General features: G+C 37.4%; 1 protein-coding gene across 3 annotated transcripts in view; it reads right to left on the minus strand.

The window, feature by feature from the left end:
- CHD9 (chromodomain helicase DNA binding protein 9) overlaps positions 1–12,186 on the minus strand; it is a 218,987-nt gene that overhangs the window by 5,925 nt on the left and 200,876 nt on the right. For all 3 annotated transcript variants that reach the window (XM_080827902.1, XM_080827903.1, XM_080827904.1), the window contains 4 exons: positions 6,913–7,052; positions 6,401–6,622; positions 3,043–3,171; positions 462–566 (listed from right to left, as the gene is read on the minus strand). In XM_080827902.1, the coding sequence (XP_080684028.1) occupies positions 462–566; positions 3,043–3,171; positions 6,401–6,622; positions 6,913–7,052 (596 nt within the window). The remainder of the gene's footprint in view (positions 1–461; positions 567–3,042; positions 3,172–6,400; positions 6,623–6,912; positions 7,053–12,186) is intronic.

Consider the following 12,186-nt stretch of genomic DNA (forward strand, 5'->3'; position numbering starts at 1 on the left):
ATATCATTAAATGGCAGGTAATTTTCTTTTTTGAGTATAGTTGACACCCAATGTTACATTAGTTTCAGGTGTACAACTTAGTGATTTGACAGGTTTACACAGGCTGCCGCGTTCACCAGAAGTGTAGCTCCCACCTGTCCCATTACATCGCTAGTCAGTGCCACCGACTGTAGTCCTTATGCTCTGCCTTTTATTCCCGTGACTTATTCATTCCATAACTGGAAGCCTGTACCACTCTTTCCCCTTCATCCATTCTGCCCATCTCCCCACCAACCTCCCCTCTGGCAACCATCAGTTTATTCTCTGTATTTATAGATCAGAGTCTGCTTTTTGTTTGTTTTGTTTTCGGTTCTAGATTCCACTTATGAGTGGAATCATATGTTATCTGTGTTTCTCAGTCTGACTAAATGGCGTCTAATTTTTAAGATGATGTGTGAGTTAGTATTTATGAAATTACTCACAGACTGCTTAACAACATCTCCCCATTCAGGAGCTACTCCGTATTCCGAATTTTCTTTTAGGAATCTACATAAGTCTTTCAAAGGGGGAGCAAATGCACCTCCAACCTGTAAATGAAAAAGACTGTTAGACACTTAAAAATTAAATTAATTTTTATTATATATATTATATATATTAAGTACGAAGACTTTCTTGCTTTTATTCTGTGCTATACAGAGCTTATTTAAGACACGTGTTTCTTGAATTACCTTTGACGTTATCTACTATATTAAAAAGGACTACCACATGCCAAAGGCACTGCTAATATACCGTGCAGACATGTGGTATGTAAATTTTAAGTGCTTTAAGTAACTAAAATAGTAAAATGAATAACCACTGTTTCCTGTGCACTCGCTATGCTGGATAGGTCATACAGCCTCGTTAAGAGCACGTGCCCTCTGGAGTCAGACTTACCAGCTACTGGAACTGGGCAAATCAGTACATCTCTTTGAGCCTCCATTTTCTGATCTATAAAAAGGGGATTACAACAACACTTCCCTCATATGGTTTTATAAGGATAAAAATGAAACCAATTCAAGTGCCTTAGCACAGTATCTGGTGCAAACAAATAGTAAGTTCTCCTTCTTCTTCTTATTATATGCCAAGCATCATGCTAAGGACTTTCAGTACGTAAATTTATTTTAGTTCTCACTATATCCTTTGAGAGAGTATTATTTCTGTTTTTCAAATGAAGGAATTAAGCCTCAGAGAAGTTATATAAGTCACCTAAAGCCAGCTAGTAAGCATTAGAGCCAGCTTTCAAACTCAGGTCCCACAAAGTCACGCTCTTACCTATTACGTAAACTAAAACCCTGAAGTATAAAATTAAACACATCTTTTGCATGTGAACAGTGATATAGCCAACTAATCACAATATGAAAAAATTTTAAAACTACATATGATAATTAGTAGGACATTAAAACAAAGTATTTTGAAACTTCAATGATCTGGATCTACCAACTTAATGTTCCTTTGGTGTCCAAAGGTAATTCCTCTTTCCATACCTCTCTGAACATATACTATCTCTTGGGAGAATACAGACAGGACTTTAATATGGCTATACTACCTAGAAGTTACAGGTATCTATAGTTATAATACCTTAAGCACTCTTTTCTAATATTTTCTATTGTCTTTACTTAGTTTCTGTTGCCTTCTCCTTTACGTTACCCCCTTTACTAAGCTCCAGTGTAAGTGGAGGCCCTTTGGGTGGTGTATGGGGATTCAGTAGGTAGATTCTTTTCAATCCTTAAGCCTGTGTGCTACAGACTCAGAACAATAAATAATACAAATTACGGGAGATGAACAGAACCCTTGTCAGGTTATAACAATTAGATAAAATTAGGAGTGTTTAATATCTAATACGTAAAAACACAAAATTGTTCCATTTCCTTAAAACTGGCTAAGACTAATTTATTCCTGTCCAGTAATGCTAACTTTTGTTAGAAGATGAAGTGCTAAGATTTGTAACACCATCTATATAATCACAAAATTAAGTAAAATGCTACTAAAATGTCATCTTGTCTTTTCCCTAATCCCCCTATGACATCATTTTAAAGTACAAACAAATGCTGAATAAGCTCTATAAACTGGGGGAAAATCAGTATTAATTTTAATGAGCTAGTGCACATAACAATATTAAAACAACTGTTAAGGTAATCTGATTTGTGAGTGAAGCAACTCAATGAGAAATTTGCTGTTCTTATTCTGAGGCCTTCTTTTTCTCTTTTTAATTTTATTTTGTTGCATGCTTATCTGCATAAAAAACAGAATAAAAATATCAGAGCTATAGGCCTACAGAAGGGTGCTGTAAGTGTTGTATCATTAACTTTTGAGATGAAGGAGACATCTACCAATCCATAAACAAAAACAATTTGGGGAAACAAATGTTGAGCCACATTTGGTTAAGAAACAGAATTTAGAAAAACTGGACTCTTACCAGTCATCAGTCAAAAAAGCAGTAAGATAAACACAGCAGTGCCTTTTTTCTGTAAGGTACCTTTGTTTAAGACATTTTATTTTCATCTGTCAGAAAATTATGTAATAGGCTCATTTAAAGGAACAAGATACTTTATGGCCATCTGATGGGAAATTTCAGTGATAAAAATGTAGTCTATGATGGCCTGATGAGAATGGTGGCTCTCTCATTAGTTTCTCACCCTCTGCAGCGTGAGGGACTGTCTTATGTGCTGCAGAAAGTTTAGCAGCATCCTGGCCTCTACCTGCTGGATGCCAATAGCATCCTTCCCCTGCCTGCCACCTCCCCACCTCCCAAGTTGGGACCTCCAGACATTGCCAAATGTCCCTGCAAGACAAAACTGCCCCGTGCTGAGAACCGCTGCTTTGGATGTCCGGCCCTTGGGCAATGTCACATGGCTTACACGCAGATGTGTCAAGTGACTTATTTTATCCCATGGCTTAGCCAAAGATGTGGGAATTGAAATTCGATTGCATAAAATTATAGTCCATGTCTCTCTCCACAAATCTGCTAGTTTTAACGCATCTCCAGGTCTGTTTATAAAAAATTAACAATAAATATAAACATACCTTCCTGGCATTTCTTCTGTTAATCAGCTGAACACGTTCGTCTCCAGTAAGACTATTAACATCGAGTTTATTAGGGTTTCTGCAACGATGCCTTTTTTGTTTGGGCCTCCCTTCATGGAGCTGCACTCTCTAAAACATGTAAGCAAAGAAACAGCTTTAAAATCTTTACTTGTGCAAACAGTGCAAAAGAGCTGATCCAAGTAATTTAATTCTATAATACTGAAGATGCATATAATATATATTATACACTGAAGAATATATATATTATACACATATTTTACCTTTAGTATATAATATATACATACATATATATTAAAGAATTTACCCATTACACCTTAAAAATACTTAAACTTTAAATATTTTTATATTTAACACAGTTGACCTTAAACATGGGGATTAGGGGTACTGCCCCTGCATAGTCGAAAATCCACATATAACTCTTGATTCCCCCCAAACTTAACCGATAATAGCCTACTCTTGACCAGAAGTTTTTCTGATACTATAAACAGTTGATTAACACATATTTAGCATGTTATATTTTTATTATATCCTGTATTCTTACAACAAAGTAGTAAGTTGTTGAACCTACTTGTCCAAAGTAGGTTCAAGAAAAGAAAATGTTATTAAGAAAATCATATTGAAGAGAAAATACATTCTCAGTACCATACTGCAAAAAATCCACGTGTAAGCAGACCCACACAATTCAAGCCCAAGTGTTGTTCAAGGGTCAACTGTCTAATAAAAATATTAAATATGACTTTAAGAAATATTATATAAATCTTTTCCTCAAATTACATATTTGAAAACATATTCAAGGCCATCATATGATCGAAACACTATCATTCTGTGTGCGTTCTCGCTCCTGAAATGAGGTCTTTCCTTAAACGCTCTTACAGATCACTGTGTTCCTAGCCTTGTCTGAAGGAGTTACCAATAACACTGGAGCAGCCTCCTCAAAATTGTACAGTTCTTTACTTTTTCTCCTGATAAATTTCATCTGAAACATCAGATGTTTTTCTGCGCTGATACAATCCATGTTTGTGCCAGTTGTGGCTTTCTTCTTCTCTTCGTCTCACTAATAGCCTTTCTTATCTCTCCTCAAGTAATTGTCACGATATTAAAAGATATTCTTATATGTTACGAATGGGAACCAAGGCTTGGAGAAGATACCTTCCTCGAGGTCAGGCAACTAGCAAGTGGTAGTATCTGGTAATGAAACTCTTTCCATCAAACCATGCTACTTACCTCTATAATTTAACAAAGCAGGGCTTGATGTCTGTTTCTGAGCAATGAGAACATTGCAAGAGAGGAATGCTCAAACTCTTCAGCGTGGCAGACCCATCCCTTCACAGCCTGGACCTCAATTCACCTTTTCTATCCTGTTGCTAATCCCCCACAGATTCCAGCACGTGCCCTGCAAAACCGGACTGGCCGCTCTTTTATGAATATGCCTTAGAGTCCTCTCCTTTTTAACTCTTCATACTCATTTTATAATGCTTAGAATATCCTTCTCTTGTGTTAACCTGGTCAAATGCCTACTTATTCTTTATCATTCACCAGTCACAGACGTCATCTCTATCTTCTTTCCACATTTCCCCAGATACTTTGCCTAGGCAGAATCATTCATTACTCTTTTATATGTTTCCACAGTACTCTATACATGGCCCCGCTATTATATAATCTGTTATAATTATTTAGCTCTAGAGATACAATAGAGTGTGAGAGCTAAGAAATATTAATGTGAGATATCCTTCAGAAACCAAAACTAATCATCTTGTATTACCACAACAAATGTTGTTTTAAAATCTTAATATTACATAACGTTACCTAAAAATTATGATAAAAGGTTTATTTGCAGTGGAAATGATGAATGACTTTGAAGTTTAAAAATTAATTAACATTCCTTTGCAGTGATGAGAGAAAGACAGGAGAAACCCTACAGACTACAGTGGGAGTAACACAAGGGCAAGAACTTCGTATGGCTCACGGTTTTATCCTCCATCCTTAAAAGAAGAACCTCATTATTGTTAGAATTGCAGTATTCATTCTATGCTTACCCATCATATTCAGCGAAAACTCCTCCCCTCATAATTATAAAAGCTTTGTTTTTTTTTTTAAATCAAAAGTATTTAAAGTTTGAGAATTAGTGGCATCCTTAGAGAAGACCAGGGATATGAAAGGCATCTGAACACCAAGCCTGAGGCAGTCTGTTGTAGACGACCAGGTTATTTCCTGATGTCAATCATAGCAACGTAAAATTCTAGACAAAGTACACATCACAGACACAAAGACCACTGTAGGGACTGGAGTGTGGAGCTTTTGTGGTTCCTTTATGTAAAAAAGTAACAAGGTAATTTTTTTCTGTTAATAAAATAACAACTTTACCTTTATACAGTAGTTTTTAGTATTCAAAGGACTTTCACTCATTGGCTCAGTAAATGTTTATAGGGAGCTAGACACTATTCTGTGGATCAGGAATTATGTACTAAGGCCTGGGGATACAAAGGTGAATAGGATATCGTCCTTCAGAAGCTCACAGAGTACAAACAGCTGCGCTGGGTTCTCCGTTCTAATGAAGGCAGATACAACAGGCTTGCTACCTTCACTATTTGGGGGATCTGATGCGAATTTGGTATATCAGCACCTGATAGTAAAGTATTGCAAAATGCAATGACAGATTTCTGTGAGTAAGAAAGTCATATGCCTGTGAGACAGTGAGCACAGAGTATCTCAGGAGACAAAAAATGCAAATGAACTGAAACAATTCTCACTCTGATGAGAGTAAACTCAGTGTGTGCCTGCAGAGACACAACAGCAGCACTGCGGCAGCTTGAAGAAGAGCTTACGAGTAGTAGTTTGGACACTGGAATTAAGACTGTGTCCTGGACTACTTACTTCCAATTCTGGTGTTTTAATTTATCCAGAAAATAGTTACAATTATGCCATTCTGATAAAGGTATTAGGAGTGTTAAATGAGATAATGTATGTTAGTATAATGCCTGGCACACAGTTAAGTCTCAATAAATGTTTAATATGATCACTGGTATCACTGGTATTTTAAAGTAAACTCCCTGAGGAAAAGGACTGGAAATTTTATACCTTTACAACCTATTCTGGGTCTAACATAGTACTCTGTATATTGGAGATAATTTTCATTATTAAATGCAGAATGGAAAAATGGAAATGGCACTGTGTTGTATCAGGGGGGAAAAAACGGTCATTATTTTTTTCTGCTTATTTTCCTTACCCTTGGGCAGAACACATATTTACATAAGTGGGTAAAAACGTATGCTTCATCATTATGGATTTGATAAACCACAGAAATAAAATATACCAAGATCTGTAAGGCATCACCTACAGGAATAAAAGCTCCTAAATCTTCCACATAACCTGGGTGCTCCTTAAGCCATTTTTCCAAATCCTTTCTCTTTGGCGCATCATCGCCTGCAAGTCTTGTCCCGTCTTTGAGGTTAATGACTGGAACTGGACTTTCCGTATCAGGAATTCCTTGAGGTTGAGTGTAGGACAGTGCTGGAGTCATCCCTGTAGAAATCTGTGAGGTGGTTAAGCCCAAAGTAACCTGGAGAGAAACAACCAAGTGAAAATTTTATTTCTATGCTTTATCATTCGATTTTTGGTCCAGTAAAGAAAATCTTTTTGAAGAGGAAAAAAGTAAGCTGTTTAAAATTCTGATGAATTTTTCAAGTTTAAAATTTTCATGAGTCTTGGTCAGTGCTAGATTCCTCTGAGATATAATCTAGAAGTACACTCTAATTTCCTAATTAATATTTTTACTCTCTAAGACATTTGTAAAATAGCAATATGTATATTTACATATTTTGGACTCAAAGATCAGTACTTTTTACTTACATGGTTAGGTGGTTTATTTCTGTTAAAAAAGAGGATGTCAACACCTTCTACATTCTTCCTCCTTCCCCGCCTTTTTTTGACTATAGGCTGGTTGTCTAATCTAACGCCATTGGCACCAAGGGTTGACTGAATGGAAGTACCTAATCAAATAAAAACATGCAAAATAGTGATCAAAATTTAGATCTTAAGCAAATTAAAAGTACTTATTTTTCTAAATAGATGAAAGTGTTAGTTCTTATTTACAGCTCCTAAGTCCAGCAATTTTTGGGCTAAAAATACCCCCATTCCTCATTTAAAAACTCAGAGAACTATAAGTAACTTTTTGACTTGTCTCTTCAAATTTTTTACCCAGATATTCACACATCTTATTTTTCCCTTTTATTTATTTATTTTTTTTTTTAAAGATTTTATTTATTTATTTGACAGACAGAGATCACAAGTAGACAGAGAGGCAGGCGGAGAGAGAGGGAAGCAGGCTCCCTGCCGAGCAGAGAGCCCGATGCGGGACTCGATCCCAGGACCCTGAGATCATGACCTGAGCCGAAGGCAGCGGCTTAACCCACTGAGCCACCCAGGCGCCCTTATTTTTCCCTTTTAGAGGAAGAAGCAAGTCTTTCTCATATAAAAAGACAAATCCTTCCTTTTTCTTTGAATCCATTAATTCCTACATTTTCTGAAAGCTTGTTTTTTCAACTATCTTTACTTTCTTGTGCCAAGATTTTTTTTTAATTAATTTATTTATTTGACACACACAGAGAGAGATCACAAGTAGGCAGAGAGGCAGGCAGAGATTGAGAGAGAGAGAGAGAGAGAAGCAGGCTCCCTGCTGAGCAGAGAGCCCCACGCGGGGCTCGATCCCAGGACCCTGGGATCATATCCTGAGCTGAAGGCAGAGAGGCTTTAACCCACTGAGCCACCAAGGCGCCCCTTGTGCCAAGATATTTTATTCTAGAGTCTTCTCCTCAACTTAAAAACATGGCCTAACTCAAACAAAAAATAAACCTCTTTCAGCCTTTTTATAACTTTCAAAACTTTTGAAAGGTTGGTCTTTGTTGTGCTCCTTTTCTTCATGACCAACGCATTCTTCAATGTCCCATAGTCCATTCCCGTGCCAGCCAACTTAGGGTATTTTAAGATCACCACTAACTTTTTAGTTGCCAAGTCAAACTGACCTTTATCATTCCTCATTTCAGTAGACTCAATGAAAATGCGTCTAAGAGGTATGAATGATTCTATGATGGTTCTAAGATGGGTTAAACGCAGTTCCTGTTCTCAAGAAGTACGTAATCTACAACTCTCTTATTAAAAGAAAATATTGGGGTGCCTGGCTGGCACAGATGGTTATGCTCCGACTCTTGGTTTCGGCTTGGGTTGTAATCTCAGGGTCGTGAGATTGGGCCCCCCCGAGTAAGACTCTGTGCTCAGCATGGAGTCTGCTTAAGACAATCTCTCCCTCTCCCCCTGCTTGTGTTCCCTCTCTCGCTGTTTCTGTCAAATAAATAGATAAATAACATATTTAAAATAAATAAACAAACAAATCTTGGGGCACCTGGGTAGCTCAGTGGGTTAGAGCCTCTGCCTTCGGCTCGGGTCATGATCCCAGGGTCCTGGGATTGGGCCCTGCATCGGGCTCTCTGCTCAGCAGGGAGCCTGCTTCCTCCTCTCTCTCTGCCTGCCTCTCTGCCTATTTGTGGTCTCTGTCAAATAAATAAATAAAATCTTTAGAAAAAATAAAATAAAATAAATCTTAAGAAAAAAGAAATTATTAAGGATGAGATTTTTTTTTCTTTAAAACATTTCACAGCTTATAGTGAGAAATGCATTTTGAATCATTCAAGGAGAATTTTTATTTTTTTATTTTTAGACAAATTTGATTGTCACTCCCTTTATTTTATATTATTTTATTAAAGATTCTATTTACTTACTTGACAGAGACAGAGACATTGAGAGCAGAAACACAAGCAGGGGAAGTAGGAGAGGGAGAAGCAGGCCTCCCGCAGAGCAGGGATCCTGATGCAGGGCTCAAGCCCAGGACCCTGGGTTCATGAGCTGAGCCAAAGGCAGATGCTTAATGCTGAGCCAACCAGGCACCACAAAGGAGAATTTTTAGAGCAAGTCCAGTGTATCCCTGAATAAGAAGTTGCCCTGTGGTTGGTCATGTAACCTTATGGAGGCCACTTATATTCGCCACATCTCAGTTTCAAAATGGTACCTTAATTCATATGGTAAGGAATAGCTAGTTACAATGATTAAAAACCATGTTTGCATATAAAAACACAATAGGAATGTCACATAATTTTTTAATTTTAGTCTTACTTTTTTTTTTAATTATTAACATATAATGTATTATTTGTTTCAGGGGTACAGGTCTGTGATGCATCGGTCATACACAATTCACAGTGCTCACCACAGCACATCCTCCTCCCCGGTGTCCATCACCCAGCCACCCTAACCTCTCAGCCTCCTTCCCTCCAGCAACCCTCAGTTTGCTTCCTGAGATTAAGAGTCTCTTATGGTTTTGTCTTGTTTCGTTTTTTTTCCTCTCTTCCCCTATGATCCTCTGCCTAGGAATGTGACATAACTTCATAAAAAAAAAGAAAATTTTCATTACCTACAAAGTGAATTTCATTATAACCAGATTTTATAACCATGATTTAAAAATACTTTCACTGTAGTACATTTTAGCTATAATAATAAACCAACTTTCCCAAGGTATCATTTTTAAAAGTACCATTCTATTTTATAAGACGTTCTCAGGGTTTTTTATTCTAATATGAATGAGATGGCTTTCATCAGCCCCTTTCCTGCATGACGCCCAACCCCTAATTCCTGTCCCAGCTCAGTTTTCATGCTGTCTATAATGTGGATTCACCTTTTCTAAGCAGCCTCTGCTTTCATACAAATCTCTCTCCAGTAGGAATTTACACACTAGCTAGGTCAGTCTTATCACAAAGCCATACTATTAAGCTTCTGGTCTATGCTGTCCCCTGCCCCTCTCCCCCCTCTCCCATGAATGTCACTTTCCATTATCTGACCTTCCTCTTACAGATCCTGTTCAATTCCACCTCTTCCAGGGGACTTCGCCTAAGTTTCTACACAGTAGTGACTTCCCTCTTCTCCAGTACTTTTTAACTATAATGTGCTGTGTAGCAAAACATATTATCTTGTTTTTTAAATATCTTGGCTAATATTTTAACATTTAGGTCTTGGTCTACCAAGTAACTGAAAGGTAGACCATGTCTTACTTACTTTCTACTTTCCCTTTGCTGCTATTCCAATGTTATATAAAGAAGTACTTACTGTAATTCTCTCTGGAAAAACAACTGTATACACACCAAAGTGTACATTTATAAACATACCCTATTTGGCCATTCATAAACATATTCTATTTGGCCAGTTAGGTACTATCGTAATATCTTTATTTTCTTTCTTAAAAAAAATCCAGCTACTGGGACACGTGGGTGGCTTAGTCTGTCAAGTGTCTGACTCTTGGTTTTGACTCAGGTCATAATCCCAGGGTCCTGGGGATGGAGCCCTCTGTTAAGCTCCCTGTTCAGCGGGGAACCTCCTTCTCTCTCTCTCCCCACCCCTTACGCTCTTTCTTGCTATCTCTCTCTCTCAAATAAATTCTTTTTTTTTTTTTTTTTAAAGATTTTATTTATTTATTTGACAGAGAGAGATCACAAGTAGGCAGAGAGGCAGGCAGAGAGAGAGAGAGGAGGAAGCAGGCTCTCCGCTGAGCAGAAAGCCCGACGCGGGACTTGATCCCAGGACCCTGAGATCATGACCCGAGCCGAAGGCAGAGGCTCAACCCACTGAGCCACCCAGGTGCCCCTCAAATAAATTCTTAAAACAACAACAACAAAACGAAAAACAAACAACCCAGTTACCTTGACTTATTTCTCAGAGTGATTTTTTAGAAACATTATTGATTTATTTTAAGCTAGAATCCAAAATGGAAAATTTAACCTATCTATTCTATAAAGCTTGTATTGTACTTATCTTAGATGTAATTATAACAATACTAAAAATAGATTCTTTTCGCTGAATGCCTACTAGGTGCCATACACTGAGCTAGGTTTAACAAATGTTTTCTTAAATCTTCCAAATCAAAACAAAAACATGGAGTATTATTAAGCCTATTTTATAAATGAGATCAGAAACAGTAAATTTTACTAGCCCAATGTCACAGCTGGTAAATGACAGAATTCAGCCCCAGGCTGTGTGGCGGCTCTACCATCATCTTCTGTTCACTTTTCTAGGTAGTTTCTGGAATGGGTTCTTTAGTTTTGCCCTACTGTAATTTAATGCTATTTTACTATTCCCTTCATTAATTAAATTACATGACAACTTGTATCTTTGCTTGAAACTTACAGATACAATTCAGAGTGTACCCACCTAAACGTAAAAAGGACTTGGCTTTGGGACATTAAACTATAATAGTAGCATTTATTCAGTATCTAATTCTAAAACCTGTGAGGTTTTAGATTTTAACATCGGTTAAATTTTAACATCGGTTTAGCATCTAATTAAGTGCCAGGCTCCGTAGTAGCCACTCTACATATATTATTTAACCCACCCAACAAGGCTACCTCTCTCCTACCCCAATGCCTCATTTCATAGACAAGAAAAGGAAGGCAAAATATTATTAACAGATTTCCTAAGAGTTGTGTTGGAAGACAAATCTAGATTTCACATTTGCAATTATTAAGATGGATGAGCTGTAACGCTTAGATAATAACTCTATCTGGTTTTAATGTTTAAGGCTTTTAAATATTTTGATTTGCTGCAGACTGTGTTACAATAACTGCTAATACTATTAACGATGATGTTATTTACCCAAGGGTTACTTAAAGGTGAAGGCTGTACAACCTTCAGCTGCAGTATCAGTAAAATGTTCAGATGACAGAAGTGTCAATCCCATTTATAATGGTGGTATCAGAGTATAAGCAGTGGTATTTCTTATTTTTTTAGAATTTTATTTACATTCAACTAATTAACATACAGTATGTTAGTTTCAGAGGCAGAGTTCAGAGATTCATTAATTGCATCTAATATCCAATGCTCACTACCTCCTTAATGCCCATCACTCATTTACCCCATCCTCCTACACTCTCCTCTCTTTTTTGGTTTTAAGATTTTATTTATTTATTTGAGAGGGAGAAAGAGAGAGAGAGAATGCGCTCAAGCATACAAGCAGGGTGAGAGGCAGAGGGAGAAGCAGGGAGCCTGATGTGGGGCTGGACCCCAGAGATCATGACCTGAGCCAAAGGC

The sequence above is a fragment of the Martes martes genome (genome assembly GCF_963455335.1).
Source record: "Martes martes genome assembly, chromosome: 17".
NCBI classification, from domain to species: domain Eukaryota; kingdom Metazoa; phylum Chordata; class Mammalia; order Carnivora; family Mustelidae; genus Martes; species Martes martes.